At 43.2% G+C, this 27,588-nt stretch overlaps 1 protein-coding gene across 2 annotated transcripts in view; it reads left to right on the forward strand.

The window, feature by feature from the left end:
* Positions 1-650: 650 nt before the first annotated feature.
* ADCY2 (adenylate cyclase 2) overlaps positions 651-27,588 on the forward strand; it is a 226,711-nt gene continuing 199,773 nt past the window's right edge. The window contains exons 1-2 of one of the 2 annotated variants that reach the window (XM_054817328.1): positions 651-1,522; positions 24,097-24,294. In XM_054817328.1, coding sequence (XP_054673303.1) covers positions 1,292-1,522; positions 24,097-24,294 — 429 coding nt within the window. In that variant the 5' untranslated portion in view covers positions 651-1,291. The remainder of the gene's footprint in view (positions 1,523-24,096; positions 24,295-27,588) is intronic. The other variant, XM_054817327.1, reaches the window with a different exon arrangement.

Raw genomic sequence — 27,588 nt, forward strand, 5'->3', positions numbered from 1 at the left:
CCAATTTTTCACCTTCTGTAGTATCATAGTACACCCAAGTCCCTCTTGCTCCTGGCATTACTCCAGTCACCAGAAGCCACCCTTGGGACATTTAGGCCCAGTAGCATCCATGTCACTCCTCTCTCTGGAGAGCTTAGGTATCCCTGCATCCTCTTGGAGATAAAGGATGTAGCAAAGCAACAGCAGAGGCTGGAGAGTGGGTCAGAGAGGGCAGAGAGGGATTTGTCCTGTGGGGAGGGACATTCAGCAAGGCAGTGAGCTGGGGAAGGAGAACCATGTGCATGTGCTTACACAACTTTAATTGGTAAATGCTATGCATGATGGATATGTAATTTTAGTGAGTTACATGTCCAGTTTGTTTCAAGTGCCTGCTTTGTAAGGAAGAACTAGGTCCTTCCGAACAAGAAAAGCTGGGGAAAATGTATGTTGTGCTGCTTCCTAACTTGAATGCTTGGTTTTGACAAAAATTAAGGTATGATTTTTAAAGAGGAGATTCAGCCTCCGGGAAAGGTACCCGGCGAAACAGACCTGCCAAGCCCTCACCCGTAGGAGTAATCTCAAAGAGATTTCCAAACGTTATCTCCCTCTTGCGTCGGGAGGTGCTGCCACGCACCCGTGGGAAGGCGCGGCGCGCCCCGGAGCTGGCCCGCTGCGGCGGCCCCTCGGGGAGCCGGGCAGGGCCGGGGCCGGCGGGCGCGGGAGCGGCACACGGTGCGCCCCCCGGCACAGCGCCCGGCTCACCTGCCGCCGCACCGTCGCCGTCGGGAGAGGCACCTGCGGGAGCACCGGACCCCTCCGGCGGCCGCGAGGTCTCCCGGCCGCACGCAGCCGGGGGCCGGGCGGAGCTGGGGCGGCGGGGCGCGGTGGCCGCGGCAGGTGCCCCTGCCCCTCGGGCACCTCCCGGCGCCGGGGCAGAGGGGCGCGGGGCAGGGGCTGCTTTCACGGTGGCCCGCGGACGCGCCTCCCGCTCCCGCCGCCGTCCTTGGGCGCTTGTTCTGGGAGGCCGCCCGCTCCCCTCCCCGGCGAGGAGGAGCGAGCCTCCCGCCCCCACCTCCGGAGGAGCCGGGCAAGGCATGTGCTTGCGGGGTGGTGCTTTCCGGAGGCGCACCAAGCCCCGGGCTGGCTACGCAGCGGCGGCGGCCGCCCGGCGCACCATGCCGCTGCCGCCGCCGCCGCCGCCGCGGCTCCTCCTCTCCGCCTCCCGCGCGGGAGCGCGCCCCGCTCCACTCCCCGGCTGCCTCCTGCAGCGGCGGCGGCGGCGGCGGTGAGGGAGTTGCGCGGGCTCTGCCCGATGTGGCAAGAAGCGATGATGATGAGGAGGAGACGCCGCTACCTGCTGGAGCGGGCAGAGCAGGCGGGCGGCGGCGGCTGCGGGGCGAGCGGTGAGCAGTCCCGCTCCCGGGACTGGCTCTACGAGTCCTACTACTGCATGAGCCAGCAGCACCCGCTCATCGTCTTCCTGCTCCTCATCGTGATGGGCGCCTGCCTGGCCTTGCTCGCCGTTTTCTTCGCCTCCGGGCTGGTAAGAGACGCCCTCCCGGTCTGGGACCCGCGTCGCCCGGCATCCCGGCTGCCGCCGCCCGGCATCCCCGCTCCCGCCGCCCGGCTGGCATCTCCGCACCCGGCGCTCTCCGCCGAACGGAGCCGGGCGGGGCGGAACGGGACGGAGCGGGCGAGAGCCGGTGCTGCTGCTCCTGCGGAGGAAAGTTGGTGGCGGGAGGCGGCGGGGTGGCGGCGGGCAGCGGCTGCGGGGCCCGGGGATCCCCCGCCCAAACTTTGCTGCCCGATGTTTTGAGGCGACGCTGGAACAGCGGCAGCGCGGCTGATGGGGCGAAAACTGAGTCAACAAGCGCATCGAGTTTAATTCACTTAATTCATTGGCTCTGCTCCCTTCCTACTGGCAGCTTAGCCGTATTGGCCTTTCAGTGGCAGCGTTTAAATCGCCGCACAAAAATGCAGTCCGTACCGGTGTCTGAAGTAACATTTTTATGGCAAGTAAGCAGGGGCCGTTCCCTCCCTGTTTGTCCCCCTCATTATACCATTTTCTACCGTTTGACCCATTTTCTCAGGAAAGCTTTTGGGACAGCGCAGCCTTCGTTTTTAAGGGAGGTGAAGTTTGGTCGGTCGGATACCTTTTGTGCGTGCCCATTGCGGGGCTCCCAGCCTTTGGGAGGAAAAATATGTCACAGCGGCAGATGACAGTCGGTGTCAGTTTGTCTCACCCAGAAATCGGTGGCGTTTTGCCCTTGTGTTGAACGCAAAGGAAAAACTGCAGAGGGCAGTAAAATTCTTGCTCCTTACAGAGTTTTTCTGCTGTTAATGATTAGAGGCAGGCTGTTTGCATTATTGTATACTTCTGAAGTAAAGAATGGGGATTTGAGGGGATCTCAGACTTTTGCGGGTTTTTTTTGGTTTTTAACAAAAATAATCCTGTAATGGTCTTTTGGAAATCTTTATTGAATAGAGCTACTGATCTCTAGGAGCGAGGATGAGCAGGTTAGCATAACCTAGTGGATTTTGTTCTAGAGGCACTGCACATAACAGTGTTTGCTTAAACAGACAGAGAATCCTGCTTTCTTGCTTGTTATGACCAAACTTGTGTCTTAAAAACTGCAGGAACTGCTTGCATGCTTAGCTAAACTTAGAGTTAATTATTGTTTTATTTCCTTTTAGTAGTTGTATTAATTGTTTTTTCAGCTTTTTGTTTGAAATGCCATCCCTACTAAATACAGAACAGTTGTAAAAGAGATAATGTGAGGCCAGTAATGGTGATGCCTGATAATTCAATTGTTTACTGCCTACATGTTTCAATTTTGGAGCTCTGTGTACAAAATACGGGTTCAACATCTTATCTCGTTCTGGTGTGTTAACTTGGGTACTTGTCCATCAGGGCTGAAGGGACCAATGATGGAAATGGAAGTCCGTCAGATATTGAGGCTGAGGCATAGGTAGCTGTGGAGATGTACACGATACTTGCCTGCAGTCAAGGAGGCAGAACTTGGGTTTGACAGTATTTAGCATTAAATTTCATACCTTTCAGTCATGGTATCATCTACAGCTTGTTTACAAGTTGCACATCCTTATTTTTCTAATTCCATTTGCTGAGGTAAATAATTCGTGATAACAACCGTGGCATAACACTGGGGCCAGATCAAAGGACTACTGAAAGTTATGGAAACAAAACTATGAGCTGGCCGACTCTCACCAGGCGTTACTACTTCAGAAAGAGTGTATTTTATAGTTCAGTCTGCATTTGGAATTCCAGACATACCGGAAGAGGAAAAAAAATGCTTTTAAAACCTTTTTCCTGAGCCTTTATCTTCCTGTGGCTAACAACTGGACGGGTGAGCGGAGAGAGAGGTGGGGTTCATCCTTAAAGTTTCCAGTCAGCGGATGAAAGTAACTTCAGGCAGAGAGAAAGCTTGCCTATATAGACTTCCAGCCACAGGATGTTGGGCAAAATCCTTTGGAGCCCTGCCCAGAGTTTCACCTAAAAGCATTTTATTATAGTCTAGCTCTGGTTGCGTTTGTGCTTAATATATTCCTGAAGGTTTAGATCTGTTTCTCCTGCACCTGAATAAAGAATACTCTTTTTATATAGCTGTGGAATCTTAGTCTTTTTTTTTTTTTTTTTTTTTGTGCCTGATGATATAAAAGGGGCAAGCAGGTATAAGGTCTGAGCCCTAAGAGCCAGTGTTAATATCCTTGCCTTTATTTTGCACATCCAGTACATCTGCAGTTGTTTTGACAGAAGATTTGATTTTATAAAGGAGGTTCAATGGTAGCGAAGTGGAATAGTTGTGTGTAGGTCTGTGCTGTGCATTTGAAGTTAAAGGAAATCTTTCTAACCAGTTGTTTCCTTTAGTTTTCATACAAAGCAGTTGAGATTTTACTGAAAGTTACTTAAGCCTGTTGTGGAAACAAAATTCCAAAATGACTCACCGTAACATTTGATTCGTATTTCTCACTTGTACTTCAAAGAACAGTTTAGAACATGGAACGTGGGACGGACATTGTTTAGAAAAAATGGATATTCATGAAGCATGAACCATTTTTATGTTCTAGGCTTTCCTAAAAAAAACCCTAAAGCCAATGGAAGTGAAAGGCTTTCCTTCTATTTTAATTTTTTATTTGGTTGTTAAAATATATCACTGTGATGTCTGAGTTGCCTTTTTTTTTCTTTTTAATGGCAATGTATTCTTAAGTGTTCCCAAACACAGCCAACCACACAGGGATGTATTCCACTTACTCAGCTATTTCAACCTGTCAGAATACGAGCTGTAGCCTTCCTGATTTCAGATGAAAAATTTATAAAAGCTGTTGCAAAATTACAGTAAATAAGATTACTTACAAAGTGTGCTTGGAAATCTGATTACCTTTCTTTCAGACAATGTACTCTTATTGTTACTGAGAGAGGTTTCTTGGGAGATTTTGCTTTTGTTTGTTTCAGAAAAATATTGTGATTTTGACCTTTGGAATTAAGCACTCTATCTCCTCAAACACTAGATAGTAAACTCCCAGAATCTGCTTGAAAGATGAACATTCACAGCTTGGACTTTTAAATAACGTAGTGATAGTATCAACCTTTGAATTTCCTGTGTCAAATTATCTTCTGTATTTCTCTGTACCTGGCGTGAACTAAAAACTGGCAAAATGAGATCAGTCATCCATGTTTAGCTGCTACTTTAATCGATAGAGAGTAAATTATTTCCCCAAACCTGTGAAAGCCTTCCAGTGCTTAGAAATGCCAGTTGTCAGCTTAATTTTCTGTGTGGTTATTGCCTTGTTCCTTCAATAGAATATGTAGGACAAACTCGTTTTTTGCCCCCCTCTCCCTTTTTAGTACTAAAAACTTATCAACATTTTTAGTGGTATCTAGAACAGTTTTGTCTCTGGACAGAGCATATTTATTATAACTGCAATTTGTAGGAGAAAAAAAATTGCAATTTTTTAATTCATAATGTAAAATGTACGTGTATCTGAAATATCTGCGTTGCAATGTTTTGTTTCTTACGCGGTTAAACAACACTGACTGAAAACAGGGATGATGCCCAAATTGTACAATTTATTGGAAGGCCATAACTTTTCTTTATCTGTGTATTTTCTAGACATAAAGAGTGCCCTGTCCATAGATACAGGCTTCAATAAAAACCTACAGTTCAGGGATCTCAGAATCATTTAGCACAGGTAAGGACCTTGTGGTGTAAGTGGGAGAAGACTTAAGGCTGTCAAGATCTTAGAATCATAGAATCATAGAATCATTAAGGTTGGAAAAGACTTCTAAGATCATCAAGTCCAACCGTCAACCCAACACCACCATGCTTACTAAACCATGTCCCAGAGTGCCACATCTACACGTTTTTTGAACACCTCCAGGGATGGTGACTCCACCACCTCTCTGGGCAGCCTGTTCCAATGCTTGACCACTCTTTCAGTGAAGAAATTTTTCCTAATATCCAATCTAAACCACCCCTGATGCAACTTGAGGCAATTTCCTCTCATCTTAAGGCCAATTCCTCTTGTCCTCATCTGCTTTCTGTCCCCTTGCCTAAAACTCAAGGTCCACCAATCTGCTGCCAAATGTACGTGTTTTATTTTAGGCTGGCCCATGCCCCTTGCTCAAAGATTGCAAGCCTGCTATGCTGTGTTTATCTTTAACACTAGTCTGTGGTCCTTATCTGTCTCCAGAATCCTTGCCATTACACATGACCTTGTAAAGCTCTTGAGATGTGGTTGTCGATATGTTGATGTTTGTTGATGTGGAGCTTCATGCTTCTTGATAGTATCAGTGGCCAAGCAGAGCATGTGTTGAGTGAAAAGTGCTTCTACAATGTAGCATTCTGATGCCTTCTCTCTTCAAAAGTACCATGAGATGGTTTTGCTTTAGCTGCCTAATGATTGTCTGTGATGATCCCCCTCAACCACTTCCTTCAAGTTCCTGGAAAGTTCATGATCATGCTGGTAGGCTCAGTTATGATTCCTGAACCTTTTTACTAATTCATAAACCCAAGAAACTAAAGGTTGGCTGCACATCTACATCACTGACCTCCCCAAATACCTTCTGCAGCAGAAGTGGGAGTAGGCAATCATTCTTAAAAGGGGAGTACAATTAACTAGGGAGGCGTACCTGCAACATGGCCGATGCATATGCTGCAGGAACTGGTTTTCTGGCATCACATTGACTGAATTTACCCTCAGGTGATCCTGCAATGGAAGCCGAGGTAGCTGCCTCATTCTGAAGGACACATTAAAACTTTTTAGCTGCCAACCTGGCTGGCAAGAAACTGTCTCTGCAGAAAGAGAAGAGCATCAGAAGAGTCATGTAAGCCTTCTGGGGCTTGAACAGGGGCGTGCCATTTCTTTGGGCCCTTGGTCAGAATGACAGCAAGTCTTCCCTCCCTCTAGTTGGTCTCTGTCTAAAAGAAGTCCTTCCTGCTTCTGGTAAAAACTGGACATCAGCCAAACCCTTCCAGATTTCCTTGATCAGAATCTCATCCTGAAACGGAGGGGGAAAAGTCTTCAAGTCCATGTGGAAAAAGTGGCTTTGGAAGACGCGTTCCATCATTCTCATCGCAGTGTCTCAAGGTGTCTGCAGAAGGGCATCTGCTGCATTCCTCTGGTAATGTTCTCATCAGTACTCTGCATCTGAAAAATTCATCCGTCTACACCAAAAGGTCACCACACTGACGTGGTGATGATGTTATATCCCTATTCATGAGATGCTCTGTTATAACTGAATTGCATAGAATAATCTAGCTGTATTATAAGTTCACAGCTGTATTCAAAGTTCACTTGTACTCTCAATTTTAGGAAATCTTTTGAGATCAGGCCTGTGTAATTTAAAGCTTTTTTGGTTCAAGGGCACCATCTTCCCAAAGTCCAAGAATACCCAAGGTCTGAAAGCATTCCTTGGAATTCTTGCAGACTGAAAGTATGCCAAAGCATTTGCTATACTGTTTTCAAACTCCAGCATATCCATTCCCCAAAACAGAAAGCTAAGTCACAGCAAAGGTAATGAACCAGGAAAATCCTCACTAATCGAAGGACAAGCAGAGAGAGAGTTGTTTGCATGCTTGATGCTGTGGTGGTTGTGCCGAGGAGGTATCCTACCTCTTAAACTCATTCTGCCAGATTATTGTTACTACCAAGATGAGGAAGAATTCAAAACAAACATTAGTGTATTTATAATGCCTTTTCTTTCCATAATTCCAGTGTACAGTTTCCATAATTGAGCATACAGTTCTGCTTTCAAGTCCCCTATTAAAATGTTCCATGAGGAAATCCTATGTTTCTAATTTTTTTTCTTGTCTCCAGGCACCATAATAGTACAATATATTCTTCCAGCTGTAGTTGCTGGCTATTTGGCAGCTATAGTTGCTGGCTATTTGATACAGTCTTAGGATATTGCCATCCCTGCCAAATGTTCCTTCCAGTAGTCTCTTTGGTTGTCTGAGCATGACTTCTGTAGCCAGTATTACCTCTGTAGCCAGGCCTATAAAGATTGCTGCATCTTCCTGTCTGAACCAGGAGTTGCCTAGCTGTGTGTCTGGTTTCATTCCTCAGTACCACATCAGTCTGGGCCTTTTCTCATTTCATTTGCTAATGACACTCCCAGTACGTCTGTGGTTACTTTAATGCTGCTAAGAGCTTGTTTCATTTGCCAGTCCCTAACAAGCGTGGAAGTAGAGAGCCATCAAGATAATGAGGTGCTGGTGGCAACCTTACTTTGCATACTTCTGTTTCATCCTTCATATTGAATAACCTGAATAAGAACTGGATAAAACCATAGGTATAGCTATGTTGGAAAAATACTTAGCCTTGAACTGTAATCTTAATAAATTAAAGTTTTGTGGATACCCTGGCAATGGAAAACTTATTTAATGTCACAAATTGTGACTCAAAACAGCAGATCCACAACTCCTAATCATTACTGCAGCTGACAAAAATGATAAATAACATACCGGCTAGAGCTGGTTTTTGCTGAGGTGCAATGGGAATAAGACAGATGATGGATTGGGCTACAATTGTCTGCTGTCTTTATCAGCATCAAGCCAGATACGTGGATTCACAAATCACGTACTGGCAACTTCATAGTGGATCTGCCATGGACCTGTGAATACCTGCTTGCTTATCTTGCTTAAAAATTTTAAAATTGGTTTCAAGTTGCTTGTTGTGGACAAAGATATCTGACCCATTTGTGGTCATCTTAAAACTCCTATAAACATGGTGAATAGATTTCTTTGGTTGAGCCTTAAAGAGGTCTCCTAGATTAAGGACATTAACCAGAGATCACAGTCCCTACGTTTATGCTGTGAATAAGGAAACTTCTCCTTGTTATCATGGTGGCAGTCACTGGAATCTTCCAGACTGTACTGTGCATCACTCCAAGCTGATGGCGGCGTGGACATTTAACACAGATAGAAGTGATCTGCAAATCTCTTGAGTGACTGGGTGTGCCAGCATCATGGGAACAAAGTGCATCTGAACACCTGCAGTGTTTCATCCTGTGCCTATATCCCCAGTCATAGCCAAGCTGTGGTCCCAAACAAGCTAAGTGCTGCCACAGTGGCTTCTGCACATTTCAGAAAGAACTGAGTCAGCTCAAGCCTTATTGATATGTGACAATGAGAAGATGCCAACAGATTAAACTTCTGGTTTTGGGGATCTGGACCCCAAAATAAGTGAATTAGCACAATTCTGCCCCTTTTCCCTGCCTTCTCTTTTTTGCTTTGAGCATTGCTTCTGATCCTATTGAAAAAAAAGCAGCTCCATACATTTTCTTCTCCAGATCTTTTATTTTTATATCTTGAATAAGCAACCTCCGGACACTGAAGCTTATTCAGATGATGCTGAAAATTCAAGGGACTATTGCACCATCTGTGCAGAGGAGTGTGAGGCTGTCTCCACACTTATCCTCCCAGTTGTCTGTTTCTCCAGCCTGCATAGAAATATTTTCCTTCTCTCTTGTCTCTAAACAGAACTCTCATTCTTAGTGGTGCCTCTCTGATATAAAAGTCCCTTGCTCTTCCTGGTGAGAACCTGTTCCAGGCTTGTATCTGGGAGGAGCAGAGGAAGCAGCACCCATCACCATTGGCCTCTCAGCCTTGCTCTCAGGTCTGTTGTCTGAGCATCCACTTCTTCCACCATCCACGCTTCTAGTTTTGAAGTTTCTCTAACCTGGAAGATGTGCTCCAGAGTGCAGGAGCAATGGCTTCTAGTTGCATGCTCAGAGCGTGCTCCAAAGGGCAGCTGGGATTAAGATGTGCTCTGGCCTGGGTGTGTTTCTCTTACAGCTTCAGGTGCAACTGGTGTGGTCTTTGATCATTAGATAATCCCATGAGATCCCATGTGGACTGATGGCTTTTCATGCCACTCACTGGGGTCTACAAAAGTAGTTAGAACTTGCTTTTTCCACCTGCCTTCTTAGGCAGCTGAACTGTGTGCTGTGGGACCTCTTAAAAACCCTAAATGCTATGGCATGCACACTGGACCTGCCCGCTGACTGGATAAGTGGGATTACTGTCCTTCCATTTGAAGTAAAATTTCCCCATCCGTGTCTCCAATTTGCTAGTACTTTGGTCAGCCCTGCAGGAAAATTCTAGGAAGACTAGATTCCCCCAGCTCCTTTTCCAGCAAGACTGAATTCAGGCTGAAGACATGGACACCTTATTTCTTCTGAGAGGTGTGTTAGGAAAACAGATGCTCTTTGAACTTGTCTCAGCACCTGCTTGCTAGTGCTCCTGCTCTCATAGAATCATTTAGGCTGGAAAAGACATTGAAGATCATCAAGTCCAGCCATTAACCTAACACTGCCAAGTCCACCACTAAACCATGTCCCTAAGCACCACGTCTATGTGTCTTTTAAATACCTCCAGGGATGGTGACTCAACCACTTCCCTGGGCAGCCTGTTCCAATGGTTGGTAACCATTCCAATGAAGAAATTTTTCCTAATATCCAATCTAAACCTCCTCTGGCACAACTCAAGGCAACTTCCTCTTGTCCTATTGCTTGTTACTTGGGAGAAGAGAACAACACACACCTGGCTACAACCTCCTGTCAGATAGTTTTAGAGAGCAATAAGGTGTCCCCTCAGCCTCCTTTCCTCCAGGCTAAACAACCCCAGTTCCCTCAGCTGTTCCTCATAATCACTGCTCTTGCTTTAGATGCCCTGGCAGGGGGATGGATTCCCTTTCTTTGATGCAGTCCACTGGTGGTCTGAGTACAGTCTACTGTGGTCAAGACCTAAGATGTGGTAGGTTTTCCAGACTAGTAGCAGGTCCTGTAATCCTTACTGACACCCCACTAGCTTGTGCTAGAAAGTGGCCATAGTCTCTCACTTGGGCTTGTCTTCTTCCTCAGTGAGTCCAGGCAATTTCCAAACCTGACTGGTAGGTGGTGGGATTTTAGACGCTTCTTCAAGTGATGTGAAGTCTGTTTAACACTGTAACAATTTAGCAGATTGTATTTGGTTTCTTTGATTAATATTTTCCTATCTGTGCCTTAATGAAATGAGGTAACAGTACTGGTTATATAAGCCCTCAGCTAACACTAACTAGGAACGCCTGGATTTGCAGAATCTCTCTTGCTCTGTTTCCTATGAACGTGTCTGAAGCTTTGCTCCTTCATAGAGCTGTTATTTGGCACAGTTATGTTCCAAATGTAAGTTAACATGTTTGTTACCTTTATTTGAAATTTTATCACTGTAGAAGAATTTCTGCCCATTGCAGAACGTGGGCCTGATTCTAGAGTCAAAAATGACATAAGAAATCTCTTTGGTTTGAAGTCAGTCGAACTGAGAGTCATATTAGAGTGTGGAAAGTGTCCTTAGGGGAGTAAACTTTTAAGAACACTTTCTGTGATAATAATAACTGTGTTTAGTAAGTAATTGCAAAACCTTAGGAAAAACTTGAAAAGTAATTACACAGTGACAGTAGTGACTTTTCAATATTAAAAAGTATTTTTCATGTTACCTTATTATGCGGATATGTTAAATCTGTGGAATATTCTTGCAAAATGTATTTTTAAAAGATCTGGTAGAGAAAGAAGCCTAAGCTTACCTTTTTTTTTATTCAACAGACCTTTAAAATGAACACTGTTTCCTCATGCGTTCCCTGTTTCAAATTTTGTGATTCTTACTTTCAAGCAAGTTCCATCTTGACATTTTTTCTTGATTACAGCCAGATTCTTGAGTGATTATGTTGGGAGTAAAGTGGTGAGGGAAAGCCACCTTTTAGCTTTGATTTAAAAGTGACAGCCAAAATATGTAACTGTCAGTATTAAATAGCTCAAACAATTGAACGAATACTTCAGTATTTCTGACTTCTGTAGGTCTGTATGGGTACAAGAAAGGCTGTAATTTCTATTCTAATATGTGTTACAGTGCAGTTAATCTGAAAGACATGTCTTTGAGTCCTGTGAAGTAATGTATTATCCATAATGTTTAACTGATGGACCTCTTTCAAAAATGACATATTTTGAATATATTTAACTGCAAACCATACATTTTTCATAAGTGTATTACTGAATTTATTTTTGTGTATCCACATTTTGTGTTGTTGCATAAATAGTAGTTGTATTTATTAGAGAATTTCTTTAAGGTTATTTTGTTAATAATATTTGTTAATATTTTGTTATTTTGAGAACATCTGAAAATAACTTAGTTTAGCTTGTTTAAGACAGATTTTTGGAGAGGAATTCAGAAACAATACATGTAGAATAAAGCATGCAAGAAGGATATGTTGATCACTACCTTCACATCAAAAATAATCTAAATGATATGAGTAGATGCCACTTAGCTCTGGAGCCTGAAATAGTTTAATCAAAGTACAACCTTTTGCTTGCTTTATTGCATGTTGTCTCAGCCCTCTTGTGAACGGGACACGTCGGGGAGCAGAATGTAATTAATTGTCGTTGCTCTCTGGGACATGATTTATCTTCTGTGGCTGCCAGCTCGTGTCATCAGGGAGGAGAATTCTGTAAGTGCACGAGCTGAGTGTTGTAGCCACTAGTAACTGGGTTGGACCATCTTGTTTTTCATTAATATCTTAAAGTAGAACTACTTTTGATAAGGAGAAGAGAGAAGATTGAGATGGTGCTGGATGACCGAAGGGCGTGACAGTCTCGTCATGTTCCCTGAACCCCTGTGGGCCCTCTGAACCCCAGCTTATTAAATACATGGTTGTATTCACTGACAGATTTTATATGACGTGGTTAACAAGGTGAGAGGATACATATCGATGGAAAATAAATAGAGAGAGAGAAAACTGCAGATATGACAAATAAGGATATATAAAGAAACAGGAAAAGCTGATCACCGTTCAGGTTGGGTGCATGGGGTTTGCACAGGGTATATTTGTATATAAAATATTCAAGCACACACCCCCTGATCCTGCTAATTATGCTTTTGGCATAGATAGGTGTCTCTCCTCTGTCCCAAGGTATATGACACAGTAGGAATGGTCACAGGCTTGTGGGGTTCCCTGGCTACACGTTTGCATGCAGGCAGCTCAAAGGGAGGTTGCTCTCTGTTGGTCTGAGATGGACACTGCCTTTAAAAATCAAAACAACTGTATCAAAGGACAGTTGTGCTCACTCCATGCAGAGAAGAGAAACCTTAAAACCAGATATCATTCCGTCAGTATCTGTATGGTAGCTTTGAGCATCCTTGGAAACTTATCTTTTCTAGTTCTTTTGCATTTGTTTGGAGGTGGTGGTGGTGATAAGACCAGAATTGTTTATGGTGTTCATCATGAGTTGAGGTGGCATCATGATCTTCTCTCTTGTTTATTCTTTTTCTATGATGTTCTGCATTTTGGGTTGTTTTTTGACTGCTAGTGAGCACCAAAGTGATATTTTCATGGGTCTACCTATGATAAACAGCAAATATCTCCATTTCTAAGTGTTAATAGTCAGCCAAGAGCCTGTTGTCATGTGTATAGAATTAGGATTATTTTATCTGAGCTGCATCACTTGGCATGCATCTCCACTGAAATTCATCTGCCGTTTTCTTGCTTGGTAGTGACTATTACGAGATCCTTTTGTAATTTTATAATTAGCCCTCATCTTTGTCAGATTGCTATTCGCCCCTTTTCCGTTTTCCCAAATTGTTTATGGATATGCTGAACAGCATATACCTTAGGTTTCCTGAGGACTTCTATGGGCACTTTCTGACCTTTGTTTTTGACAAATTTTCCCAGGATAGATACCAGACCTACTGGTACTTCCCTTAGTCTCAAGGGAAACTGGTGTCACATCACATTGCTTTGGATATTGGGGCACTTTTAGGTGGAAGTTATGTGTTACTACAGTTTTAGCTCTTTCTCCTTTGAGTCCCATTGGCCCTTTCTGGTGAACCCTCTCTGCTTGTGGTGATTCTTTTTACTTTTCATGTGCTTGCTTTTGTCAGTAATGCCTTATACTTCAATTTGAGACAGATGTGTTCTCCCTGTATAGAATATTCTGGAATGAGAATTATCCCACATTGAACACATATAAAAAAACCCCCCAAATTCCTTTCTGCAACAGTCTGCTTTTCTCTATCTGTTCTTCTTAATACCTGCATCATCTGTTTGCTTAGAAGTCCTTTAGTATGCTGCCAACTCCTGATTAAGTTTCAAAAAGAATTTACTTATTTTCATACTCTTAAAAAAGATTTCTCAGGCTCTTTTCTTGGCCTGCATTATTGAGTCTTTATATTTATCCTGATAAATTTTACGATCCTTTTTATTATTCCCTTTCAGGTTTTTTTTGAAAGATAGTGTTTAGAAGCTTCCCTACTTGGCTGTTCAGGCATTCTGTTTTGGTCTTTCTCAAGTCGGTTTTGGGAATTGATTAGCTCTTGGCCTGAGCCTCTGAGTTTTATAGTGTCTTCAGGCCACCTACAAAGATTTTAATCTGTAAGCTTCGAGCTCCCCCTTTCAGTTGTAGTGTTTGGGTTTTGTTTTTCATTTATTTGCTTAACAACCTTTGTCATTGTTATAAAGCAGCTCCTCAATAGTAATATTTTATGAACCAGCTTCTTTGCTTTTCTTGAGATCAGATTGTTTCCTCTTTCTTTGGGTGGGTGTGTTTTTGTTTGTTTGTTTTTCAGCTGTGCGTGAGATGTAGACAGTGGTCTCAGCTTTCATCTGCTGTTGAGATTCTTAACCAGTCTAGCTGGGAGTCACTCAAGTATCCCTTGACCTGTTTTGTTTTCTTCTTTGACAGCCTTTCTTATCTCTGCATTTCATAGAATCTCAAATAGTTTCTGTCCTGGTTGGATGACCGGTCCTCTAGATCGTCTTCACCAAGCTGGTGAAGAGGGCTTTAAATTAAAGTTGCCAGGGAAGGGGAACCTCAATCCATCCCACTCCTACCAGTTTGATGCCACTGCCAGCTATAGATGCCCAGGGACAAGAGAAGGATCACAGGTCAGCAGGAGAGTGCCTGAAGTGCAGCACAAAGGAATCCCAGCCAGTCAGTTAGCTTCATGGGGGCCCAACTTAAATGCCTCTGTGTAAATGCACATAGCATGGGGAATAAACAAGAGGAATTGAAGACATGCACATGCTGCAGGGCTAGGATCTTACTGGCATCACGGAGACAGGGTGGGATGGCTCCTGTGACTGGAGTGTTGTAATGGAAGGGTACAGGCTCTTTAGGAAGGACAGGCAGGGCAGATGAGGAGGGGGTGTTGCTCTCTATGTCAGTGACCAGCTGGAGTGCATGGAGCTCCACCTGGGGATGGATGAGGAGCCAACTGAGAGCTTGTGGGTCAGGATTAAAGGGAAGGCAGGGACAGGGGACACTATAGAGGGGGTCTGCTACAGGCCACCTGAGCAGGATGACCAAGTGGATGAGGCCCTCTATAGACAGATTGGAGCAGCCTCAGGCTCACAAGCCCTGGTCCTCATGGGGGCCTTCAACCAGCCCAATATCTGTTGAGGGGACAACACAGCAAGGCATAAGCAGTCCAGGAGGTTCCTGACACACATTGATGATAACTTCCTTCTCCAAGTGACAGAGGAGCCAACGAGGAGAGGTGTCGTGCTGTACCTTGTTCTCACCAACAGGGAGTGGCTGGTGGGGAATGTGAAGCTGAAGGGCAGCCTTGGCTGCAGTGATCATGAAATGGTGGAGTTCAAGATCCTTAGGGCAGTGAGGAGTGTTCACAGCAAGCTCGCTGCCCTGGACTTCAGGAGAGCAGACTTTGGCCTCTTTAGGATCTGCTACTCAGTAGAATGCAATGGGACAAAGCCCTGGAGGGAAGAGGGGCCCAAGACAGCTGGGTAGTATTCAAGGATCACCTCCTCCAAGCTCAGGAGTGATGCATCTCAACAAAGAGGAGGTCAGGAAAAAAACACCAGGAGGCCTGCATGGATGAACAAGAAGCTCCTAGGCAAACTCAAACACAAAAAGGAAGCCTACAGAAGGTGGAAGCAAGGGCAGGTAGCCTGAGAGGAATACAGAGAAGTTGAGTGGCCAGGGGTCAGGTTAGGAAAGCTAAAGTCCTGTTGGAATTGAATCTGTCCAGGAACACCAAGGGCAACAAGAAAACTTCTATAGGTACATCAGCAATAAAAGGAAGACTAGGGAAAATGTGGGCCCTCTCCAGAAGGAAACGGGAGACCTGGTTACTTGGGATATGGAGAAGGCTGAGGTACTCAATGACTGTTTTTGCCTCAGTATTCCCTGGCAAGTGCTCTAGCCACAACACCCAAGTTGCAGAAGGCAAAGACACAGACTGGGAGAATGAAGAACCACCTGCTGTAGGAGAAGATCAGGTTCGAGACCATCTAAGGAACCTGAAGGGGCACAAGTCCGTGGGACCTGATGAGATGCATCCACATGTCCTGAAGGAACTGGCAGATGAAATTGCTAAGCCACTATCCCTCCTGTTTGAGAAGTCGTGGCAGGTGAAGTTCCCACTGACAGGAAAAGGGGAAACATAACCCCCATTTTTAAAAAGGGGAAAAAGGGAAGACCTGGGGAACTACAGGCCAGTCAGTCTCACCTCTGTGCCTGGCAAGATTATGGAGCAGATCTTCCTAGAAACTATGCCTATGCACATGGAAAATAAGGAGGTGATTGGTGACAGCCAACATGGCTTCACTAAGGGCAAATTGTGCCTGACAAATTTGGTGGCCTTCTCTGACAGGGTTACAGCATTGGTGGATAAGGGAAGAGTGGCTGATGTCATCTACCTGGACTTGTGCAAGGCATTTGACACTATCCCGCATGACATCCTTGTCTGTAAATTGGAGAGACGTGGATTTGATGCATGGGCCACTGGGTAGAGAAGGAGTTGACTAGATGGTTGCACTCATACAGTTGTGGTCAACAGCTCGATGTCTAAGTGGAAACAGTGATGAGTGGCGTTGTCGGTATTGGGACCAGTACTGTTTAACATCTTTGTCAGCAACATGGACAGTGGGATCGAGTGCACCCTCAGCAAGTTTGCTGACGACACCAAGCTGTGTGGTGGGGTTGACACGCTGGAGGGAAGGGATGCCATCCAGAGGGACCTTGACAGGCTGGAGAGGTGGGCCTGTGCGAACCGCATGAAGTTGAACAAGGCCAGGTGCAAGTTCCTGCACATGGGTCGGGGCAATCCCAAGTACAACTATAGGCTGGGCGAGGAATGGATTGAGAGCAGCCCTGAGGAGAAGGACTTGGGCGTATGGATTGATGAGAAGCTCAACATGAGCTGGCAGTGTGCGCTTGCAGCCCAGAAAGCCAACCGTGTCCTGGGCTGCATCAAAAGAAGTGTGACCAGCAGGTCGAGGGAGGTGATCCTGCCCCTCTACTCTGCTCTTGTGAGACCCCACCTGGAGTACTGCGTCCAGCTCTGGGGGCCCCAGTACAGGAGAGACATGGAGCTGTTGGAGTGAGTCCAGAGGAGGGCCACGAAGCTGATCAGAGGGCTGGAGCACCTCTCCTATGAGGACAGGCTGAGAGAGTTGGGCTTGTTCAGCCTGGAGAAGAGAAGGCTCCGGGGAGACCTTCCAGCAGCCTTCCAATACATGAAGGGGGCTACAGGAAAGCTGGAGAGGGACTGTTTACAAGGGCATGGAGTGATAGGACAAAGGCTAATGGGTTTAAGCTGAAGGAAAGTAGATTTAGATTAGATATTAGGAAAAATTCTTTCCTGTGAGTGTGGTGAGGCACTGGAACAGGTTGCCCAGAGAGGTTGTGGCTGCCCCCTCCCTGGAAGTGTTCAAGGCCAGGTTGGATGGGGCTTTGGGCTACCTGGTCTAGTGGAGGGTGTCCCTGCCCATGGCAGGGGGGTTGGAACTAGATGGTCTTTAAGGTCCCTTCCAACCCAAACCATTCTACGATTCTATGACCGATTTTAATAAGCCTTTGCTGTTTAGTCAAGGGGTTTTTTTTTTTTGTTGTTGTTCATAAGGACTTTATGCTATTTGTTGATTCTCCTAGATCGTTAATACAAGCCTTTCTTCAATCCCTGCTTAAGTGTTTGGCTGTCGGTCTTTTCTGCTTTTTCAGTGTTCTCCTGATGGTGTTTTTTCTACTAAGTTTTTGGTAAGACTGTTGTGTAAATAATGTTGTTTTAACAACAGGCATTTTTGTTCTTCCACCTAGCTTCTTAGGCTTTTAGTATTTGTATAGAAGAGTGTATACTTTCACATGGATGTTTTATTTCTCTGCAAAACTTTTAAGAGTGTCTGTCTGTTCTGGCTTCTCTTTGCTATTTCCTTCTTGCTTGAGTTTAATCATCTTCTGTCCTTTCCTGTAGTTGAGAATTACAGGTCTCCATGACATTACTGCTTCTCTTAAACCACTTACTATGTTTCTATAACGTGTTCAGTTTGAATGTTTTCCTATGACCTTTGAAGGGCCAGCAAACTCATTCTTTTCTGTTTTAGATGAAGCCTAGCTTCTATAGAGGCTCCCTCCCTATTCCCAGAATTTCCCTTTTTCTTTGAATTCCCTTTTTCACACATTTTCTTAGCTACTTATTGAACTTTTGCTTGTCAATCTGTCTTGTTTCGGGACCATTTCTGGGAATGCTACCATAGTTCTCTGCTGCTTCTCTAGCAACCAGTATTTTTCCTCTAGAACTTTTCTTTTAACCTTCCTTACATTACTGTTATTTGCACAGCAGCCACGGCCTTTGACTCTTCCTCAGCACCCCTAAGGAGCCTTTTCAAACCCTCTGTGAGGTCTGATGTTTTTGCATCAAGCAGAGAAGTCTATGATCTCTGGTATGTCAGACTTTGTTCCCGATAATCATTGCAACAACACTGAGGCAGGCAAGGTTCACTCCTAGCTATCAGGTACACTTGGAAAAATCTGGATGCAATTGTTTTCTACTGAGTAAGTGAGAAGACGAACAACGTCTGTGTAGTTGGACTCACTAAAAAGAATCCTCTGGCAAAATGTTCTTGGCACTGCAGTCAAGCACATCGGTGGTCAGAAGGGTGTTCACAATACCTACATGGTTGGTCACTGTATTACCACTGTTAGTCCTATGTGCTAACTGGGACAGACCCTGTAAAGTCAAAGAACAGTTCCTGTTGATTTCAGCAGAATTATTGCACTGTTGCAAAATGCCACACTTCTTATATGGGGAGGATTTTACACCACACATTGTTCATGACTTCCAAGTTTGAGGAAAGGCTCCAGGTGACCAGAATGTCATCTGAAGGATTTTAATGAAGTCTTACTGCTTTAATAGTGTCATAATATACTAACAAATATAAAATGATCTAGAATCTGTCCACGAATGTAGAACTGCTTCTTGCTGTTTATATATGACATCACACAGCAGCTTGGCAGTTGTAATGCTGGTCAGACTTACCTGATCCATGTGATGTGCAAATTGCTGGACTGATTGCAGATTAGCGAGGAGTCAAATATCACTGTGTGCTAACAGCAAGTGTAGACTGCACATCAGACTCATTAATAGAGAGAAATTAATTTCTCAAGACAACAGAGATCATGAAACAACTGGTTTTGAGCCTGATGCTATTATCATTGATCTACCAAGCCAAAAAGGGAATGCTGAATCAGAGGGAAAAAAATCTCAGCCATGCAATTACATAGGGTCTTAGTGAAAATCAAAAGCTTCATTGACACAAATTTCAGGACAGTTTGATTAAAAGGTACAGTTCAATTAATTTTCTGCTAGTGTCCTTGAATATGTTGCACAAAGCTCAATAAAAGTTAAAAAAAAAAAAAAAAAAAAGGCACATGAGAAAGCTTCTAACCAGGCAGCTAAGCAAGAAAAACAAGCAGAGCTTTGTGTTACGAAAGATAAATGATGGGCATGAAAGGCAGAGGAGTTTTTCTAAGTTGTGGATCCAGAAAATACCCTGTGGGCTTGGAAACAGCATCTGGCCTTAAAGACGCTGTGCCATTTCTGAAGTGAAGATGGACTAACAATGATGGAATTGATGGAAAAGAAATCTGAGATGGCAGGCCAAAACTTTTCAGTTATTGTCCTAAATGCTGAAGTCCTAGATGAAGCTGTGCAGCTACTTGGCCAGGAGCAGGGCGCGGCGCCTCCTAATAAAATGGAGATTTTTCCAGCTGTCTAGCAGATGGCACACAGTGCGGTCAGCAGTAAGCAAATTCACTAAAATATAAAACCATGGGAAACAAGTCACAAGTAGCCAGAAGACTTTTGCAGCTTTTTGGCTTTGTAGAGAACTATTTCTTGAGGTGTAAGAGAATTGAAACGCTGTCCACTTTTACAAAGGGAACGGGGATGACACATCTTCTGAAAATTGCTTTATTTCTAATTCTCTCAGGTCCTGGAAAAGGCTTTACAGGAAGAAAGAGCAATTTTTGCCTCAGAGGTAACTAAACAAATTACTTCAGTCAGTTAGCCTGGTTGGTGGAGAGGTCAGTGAGCTAGTAATCCTTAAGCCCTGTATTTTTTTTAAAACTCTACATTTTTGAAAACAGGTGTGTGAAATCGTACATAGTTTCGATTTCTGAAGAACATTACTCGCTTGTTTTTATATTTACGTTTAGAAAGTGTTTCTTTGATCTCAGGGAAAAGTGATTTTAGTAGAAATTCAATGTAGTAAATGGTTCGAGTTAATTCTAAGTGTGTGGTATTTCAGATCCCAGCAGGAGTCCTCTGTATATAGACTGCTGTCAAACTCCAGTAGATGAAGAGAATAAAGGAAAAAATACCAAAAGAATGAGGGACCATGGAAAAGATTTTGTGCTAAAACTGATATTTTAAATGCTTGTTTGTTCATTTTTATAGAGTACTTCATCAAGCTGTATGGTTTTATATAAAACAGTGAAGTGCTCTGTAGCAGCTTTGGTGTTTAAAATTAAATTGAGGGCATGGCATTATCTGGAAAAGGAAAGAACAGGATGTAGAATGAGAGAAGGTTGTGGGCTTTGGAAAGATGAGTGAAAGTGATTCCTCAGATTTTAGTGGTGATGAGATTATCACACACTCCTGAAGAATTTATGGGCATTGGAAAAATTTCTAACAGTAGACTTTTTAATTTCTTCAGTAATTAAAAGACCACAAGGTAGAAAACACTCAGGAAGACAGAGCTGTCAGGCAAGATCCATGTATTGCAGGCTTAGCCATTATGTTCGAAAGTGGCGTGCTGATATTTTAATTCCATTACCTCTGGTGTATTTTAATTTCCAAGACTACCAACAAAAAATGAAGGAAAGTGTTTTGTGGTTTGTGGTTTGGTTCCTCCCCCCCCCCCCCCCGCCCCCAACCTCCTTGGGAAACGATTAGGGAAACAGAACAGTTAGCCTTCAGGATATTTCTTCTCATGCAACATCATCTTTTAACCTGCTAAACACACTGATGATTGCAAATATTGATCAGAAAGCTACAAGTTTTAAATGTCCTGCTCTGGAAGTTAAAATTTCATAAACGTTTAGTTCCTATGAAGTAATAGCAAAATATTGTTAAAAATAGCTTCCAAAATGAACCCCTGCCTCACACAGCCTGCTTTTGTTGACCTGACATTACCATGTATTTTACAGGCAGGATTGTGAGAAATCCCCTTGTACGTATTAAGGCTTTCTGGAAAGAATTCAAATTGTAATTAACAACTATTTTCTTATATATTTTTTTAACTGCCTTGTGTATATACTATTCTCTCTTTAAATTTCAATTTTACTTCAGAATTCACACAGTGTATGCTGTGATGCAAGCAGCTTGTGAGATCGGAAACAGGTTGTTTTGTCACCGGCTCGGGTGATGTCCCACTGCCGTCAGTGAGGTTGCATTCAGTTACCTGTGATGAGGAGCTGATACATTGTGATCCATTTTTTTTTTTCCTGCATATGTTTATACCAAAACAAAATGCAAAATTATGTAATATAGTCAACCAGAGAATGGGAGAAAGCAGAAAAAAAAATTTAGATTTAGTGATCAAAATGGCTCAGCTAAGTGTTGAGAGCAGTGTGTGCCTAAAAAAAGGAAACTGATTAGCTGTTAATTTGGAACAAACATTCTGATGGATTGATCTAATGATAGAATACATATAGAAATATGTAGCTATGTGACCATACATATGCTCTAAACTGAAATCTAAATATTGTTGGTTTGTTATGAAGCAAGATTGTCTTAGAAAGCACTACATTTTTTTTTTTTTTTCTTTCCTGAAATGGAGAAGCGTGCTGTTGAAGTGCTTGTGGATATTATCGCTAGTGTATTTGTAGCGCGATTGTTATCACTGCAATACCAATTTGCCGTCATTTAAATCTGTGGTTTTCCTGAGTCTCGGCTTCCTCCAGGGACCTGTGGGTTCCTTCGGTGCTGTGACCTCGACTGCATGGCAGGTGGGGGAAGGAACGTAATGTTGTCCTGGCACCGGTGAAGGGAGTAATTCCTCTAACCTTGTAACGAGAGTTTTGCAGTCTCACCTGGAAGCGCAGAAGTCAAAGGTCAACGTTAAATACTTTTGGTGTTATGTGGGATGCCATTGGTTGTGACATCACTAAATCAATTCTATTAAACAAATTTCAGCAATGGGAATGATGAAAAATCACAAAATTCAGAGACATAACTCAGTAGCTCTTCCTATTACCAGTTAGTTTTTTTATTTTGTCTCTTACTATGCAAGATTGCACGTATCTTACTTCATACAGCTCTGCGCTCACGCGGACACTTACCTCTATGCCTAACTTTAAGTCCATAAATTTGTTTTCAGTACGACTACCCGAGTGCTTGAAAGCCTTAATGTGCGTATTTAATATTTCAAAGATGGTGTTTGCATTTCAAAGTCAGCACCATCACTTACAGTTTCTCAACTTTTCTTTGGCTTATATCCTGATCATCGGTGCTGCAATAGTAATTGCTTCAATGTGTGACTTCATAAATTTAAAAGGGAAGAAAGAAGAAGAAGAGTTGAAAGATGAGTTGCTTTTTGTCGGGCGGGGTAGGGTACATGAAAGACAACCTGCGGTCCGCACAAGAAGGCGTGGACTTGCGTCACGGCGTTTCCCCTGAGTTTGAAGTGGGGCAGAGCCTCAGCTAACGCGCTCTGCAGAGGGGCGATCCGCGCCTCTCCCCTTCCGCTGGCGCGCAGAGCTTTTTGGTTGAGGTTCGGTAGCGGGGTCCGCGCGTACGAGCGGCTCCCGGGGCTGCGGTAGCTGCGGGCGTGCGTGGTGGTGCTGGGCTCGCGGCGGGGCAGCGGGCAGAGGTGCCTGGTGCAGCAGGCGGGCGTTGCAGCGCACGGCGCACGTGCAGCCGGGACCGCGAGCAAAACACAACGCGTTCGAGGAGTGGAGGGGGAAAGAACCTTGCGGCAAATGTCTCTTTATAGGGGTTGGGTTGTAAAACTTACTGTATCTGGGAAAAAAAACGCAACAAAACCAAAACACAACTAAAAAATGCTGATGGCATTCGTAAAATTTTTCTAAATTTTTCTAAATTTACGAATTTACCTGTAAATTTTTAGTTTTCCTCTAAATGTAGCAAGTCTTATACACATAAGAAAGGAAAAAAAGCCACATCAAAAAGCTTTTAAGTAAAATGATAAGTATTTCAGTTGAAAACCCATCAATAAATGGGATTTGTCAGGGCACTAAGGAAGCGACTCCAGAACCAGGGAAAAAGAAATGTTATTTTTTTGTGCTCAGATGTCTTACAAATCATCCAATAGGTACTTCCAAATTTTTCCCAAGATTTCACCAGCATGAATAAATGGATTCAAGGCTTTTCCGCATGAAGGGTGTGGTTAGTGGAGGATTTTATGCTGTCGCAACAGTAGCGTTTGGGACCTGCTTTTGCAATCCTTGTTGCTACAAATGAGGCTGTAAAAATCCATAACAGCTGCTGGAATGAGTAAGGATCCTATGACCAGACTTTGATATAGTGCTGTTGTACTTCAAGCAGAGATACTTTTGAACACACACAGGAATATAAAATAAAATATTTATTCCTTTTTAATGCATCCATCACTAGATGATTTAAAGATATTAGCGTAGTAACTTTATTAAGTTCTGTAAATAAATTTAAATATTGCTTATTCTGAATCTCACTTCAGATTTGATTCAAGTCCTTCCTCTGGGTGTTGTTTGCACATTTTGAAATAAGCAGTTGCTAGGAGAAAATGTATATATCTAATCTAGAGCCCGTCCTTCTAGATAAATACTTTAAACAGAAACAAAATGTATAGTACCTGGCAAATACCACTGTCAAAAAGGACCCATAGCTGATTTGAGAGGTATTCTGGCAGCTGTGGTCTTCAGTGAGGATGGTTGAATTTCACCTGCGAACCACACTAATCAGAGAAATACTTTGAGTTCTGGAGCAGAAAGGCTATGCTGTTTCTGCAGACCGGGTTTACCTTTTAATTCACTCAGTCCTATGGGCCTGGTGCATTACTGTAGTGTGTCCTGCAGTTTTCTCAATCTGCTTCAGTTCCTTAATTTAGTAAAAGTACCACCATGCAGTAGTGTGCTTAATAGTTGTTTATGAAGTTAATACTCCAAAATCAGATTCTTACAGTGAAAGGATTCCATTTTGATTCATCTCGCTTTTGATATTCATGCATGTCTTTCTGAGGTCTCCATGTGCAATCAGTTTAGAGCATGTTATTGCTGTCTGACCTTTAAGTGCATTAGTCTTTAACTTCCTTTTCATTTTCCTCTGTTTCCAGGAAATTGAAGACCATTTGGCATTTTTAATAACTGTTCCAACGGCCCTAGCAATTTTTTTCGCTATATTTATCCTCGTCTGCGCAGAACCTTTATTTAAGAAGCTGCTTCGTGTGTTTTCTCTGGTGGTCTGGGTATGTCTTGTTGCCATGGGATATCTCTTTATGTGTTTTGGAGGAATCATCTGTCCCTGGGACCAGGTAAGACTGTCATTATTATTAATTGTACTTCATTGGGTACACTTCCAAGAACCATTCTATGCAAAAGTATTCGCATCAATTTTTGTGGGACGTCTCATAAAATGTTTCTGTGACTAAGTGTTTGCATGCTGAGACTGTCTGCATCTATTTTATAAATACCAAAGAGATGTGCATGCTTAGGATATGGAAATACTTGAAGGATTTTGCTTTTGTATTTTTAAGCTCCTTTGCATAATGAACACTTGATTCCAGTCACCAACTTCTTTGTATAGTGAATATTTGATTCTAGTGACCAATTAACATGGCAGAAATGCTAGTTTTGTTCAAGACTGCTGGTGCTGTCTTCCTCAGCTTAAAATGTTCGAGCTCTCAGCGTAGGCTTTCTGTGGTCTTCAAGATGTTCTCTAGCAATGTGTGAGAAAAAAGGACTGGGAGTTTCCTTGCATTTCTAGGGAAATAAATAAGTAGAGAAACAGTGAACTACCCTTCACATTTTTAAAATTTTATAGTGAAGACAAAGCAAAAATGTAATTGCATTTTAATAGCAGCACTTTTGAAATATCAATAAATGATGTGCAATATCTAACGCTGTGCCTGGTCGATTCTTCCCTGTTCTACCACATCCTTTTCCTTTTCCCAAGCCTCTCTACATGGGAATACTCCTCATATAGTAATTGTAAAACCCTTCAAAGGATGGAAAAAAGCTTTAAAATATCTAAATATGTCTTCTGAAAACTTCATGCTGATTCCATGAGTTAGTTATAACCTTTAAATGGTGGTGCTGTATTTGGGATGCCTTCTAGGTCTTTAAGATAAACTTGAAACAAATTCTCTGACTTAGTCAGATCTTGCAAAGACTTATGCAAATACTGAACTTCAAGTATGCAAGTAGTTCCTTTATAATCTTTACTTCAGATGATTTAAATTACTAGTGTATGTTGGTAATATGAGTTTTGGAGCCCTTACCTTTGTGGGTGATGTTTATATTCTCATTTTTTTGGAAGGTGCAGGGATTAATTTGCTATGAAACTGACTTCCTGCTTTTTTTATTGTTTTATGTTTGGAGTTTTTTTTTATAGTATTCGAAACTACCAAAACCAGGCCACACTTGCATATAATAAAAAGCAAATCAGACCATGCAGTATTTCTCTTTAGATACAGATTTCACCATGGGAGTCCCCATATCCTTGTGATATCAAGCCTAGATAGTTCACATGGTCTTACTTTTTGATTTATTTTTATTTTCATTGCCAATCATTGGATGGCATGCTAGAATATTTCAGGCTTTCAAGCTTTGATGCAAATATTTAATTATCCGTAGTATTTGTTCATTGTAAATTCTGCTGAGTTTATTTTTGTTATTTGAAAGACACGACAATGACTTTCAAAAGCATATGGCGTAGAAGAGATTTAAGAGGGATGCTGACGTCTCAGTCCTGGGGTTGTATTTAGCCTGTGAAGTCGGTTTGTGCTGCCTTGTTTTCCTCTTTGGAAAAATGTGGGCATTCCCGTAGCATCCGAGAGACGTGGCAGGAAGGGCTGCAGAGCTCCGGGGAAAGGCATTGTCTTCCCGCAGGTTGCCAGGACACAAGTCCTCGGATGTTTCGGTCTGCTCCTCGCTTTGCGTGCGAGCGTTGCTTGGAGAAGAGGATATTTGGGAGGGAGCTGCATTAATTGCTCTGCCAGCAGCAGCCTTGCCTCGGCTGCGCGGGCTCCAGCCCAGAGCGGGCAGGGCTTTTCCAGAAAGCCTGGACCCGGCTGCGGGTACGTGGCTTAACTCCACCGTGCAGGCGTCTTCGGCATCTGGCGGGAGCGTGTGGCTGTGGCAGGGTGGCCGTGGCCGCTGCTGGCAGTCGGAGGTCGCGTGGCTCCTTGCAGCGGGACCCTTCGCTTCCCCAACTCCCCCCCCCCTTTTTTTTTTTTCCTTTTGAGCAGCAGCGCTGTTTTGTTGATCACTTTTGTAGGTATACTTTCGCCTAGTGTCTGTTAAGAATAAATTACGCGCATGTGAGAATCTTTCTGTGAATTTGACACCTCGCACAATAGACTAATCACCGGTTTGATGTTTTTGAACGTTGGTAAAAAAAAAAAAGCAGTGAGCAGTAAAATACTGCCGTGTATTCCTGTGATGCTGGTGTTTTGATTGTTCTGCATCAAGAATACGTAGGTCAATAATCGGTGTTCTCTCCTAGAATTATATGTGAAAGCAAATCTGAAGAATCCTTCTTCAGTGATCACTGACAGTTTCTTTGTTGAAGGTCTACATTTTGTGAATTTTTAAAAACATTTTGCTTGACTTATTACGGTGTTTTTGTTGTTCCGTTATCCTTTTTATGAAAGAAAAGAAATATGATGTAAAATTTAAATTAGTTCTGTTTCAAATATGTCTTTGTCAATGTCGCTAATTAGAAAGTTATTAAAATAATTAAAAAAAGCCAGTTCATGCACACTTACTTACTAAACAATGATTTATTTTAATTTTCTTCAAATTACAGCTTAACTCTGGTTCTGGTCCAGTAGAGTTGAAAGATATGTTTAAAAGAGTAATTTTAATGTCTTCCGAATCCTAAGCTTGTCAAAAATATGGCATTTCTCAATTGTACTAGTAACTACTGAAAGATAAATTTTATGCATACCACAGTTTATAGAAAGAACATGTTATTCTCTCATTTGTGTATGAGCCTTCTCCCTGGAAAAGATAACCCCGCATCCTTTACATTTTGGCTTCACGATTTTAATGTTCCTCTTGGCTGTGTGGAACTGCTCAGTGCAGTTTTTCCCTGTTGTCTGAAGGAACCTTAGGTGTGAACTTTTGCACTTGTTGTTTACAATAAAAATACCACTTCAGAGAGACTATTTTGGTTGTGAACTCAATATATGTTTAATGTGGAGCAGTTCCTCCTGAGCTTGCGGGCACATAGCTCAAATAGCTTTTATGAACAGGAGAGGGCTGGAAATGAAGCGGCTGGTCAGGGCCATTGTTTTTTTGTTAGAAACCTGTGGGCTGATGTGAAATAAGTGCAAATCATAATTGGTTTCAGTTCTCTTTTTGCTGTCCCTGCAGACTGCTTTTATCTGTCTGCATTTCCTTGTCTCTTGTTTGGCTGCAGCTACAGCTTTGGAGAGAAAGCTATTACCAGGTGGGCATCCGGCCGCTGCTTGCAGGGGGAAGGCAGCAGAGCTGTGGATGGTTACTCCGTCCCTTGGGCCGGTCTGCAAGCCCCGTGCTGGCTCTGTAATTACCTGCTGAGCCCGATCCAAAGCTGTAATTGTTACTAGGCTGGGCATTGTCAC

The sequence above is a fragment of the Grus americana genome, chromosome 2, assembly GCF_028858705.1.
Source record: "Grus americana isolate bGruAme1 chromosome 2, bGruAme1.mat, whole genome shotgun sequence".
NCBI lineage: Eukaryota > Metazoa > Chordata > Aves > Gruiformes > Gruidae > Grus > Grus americana.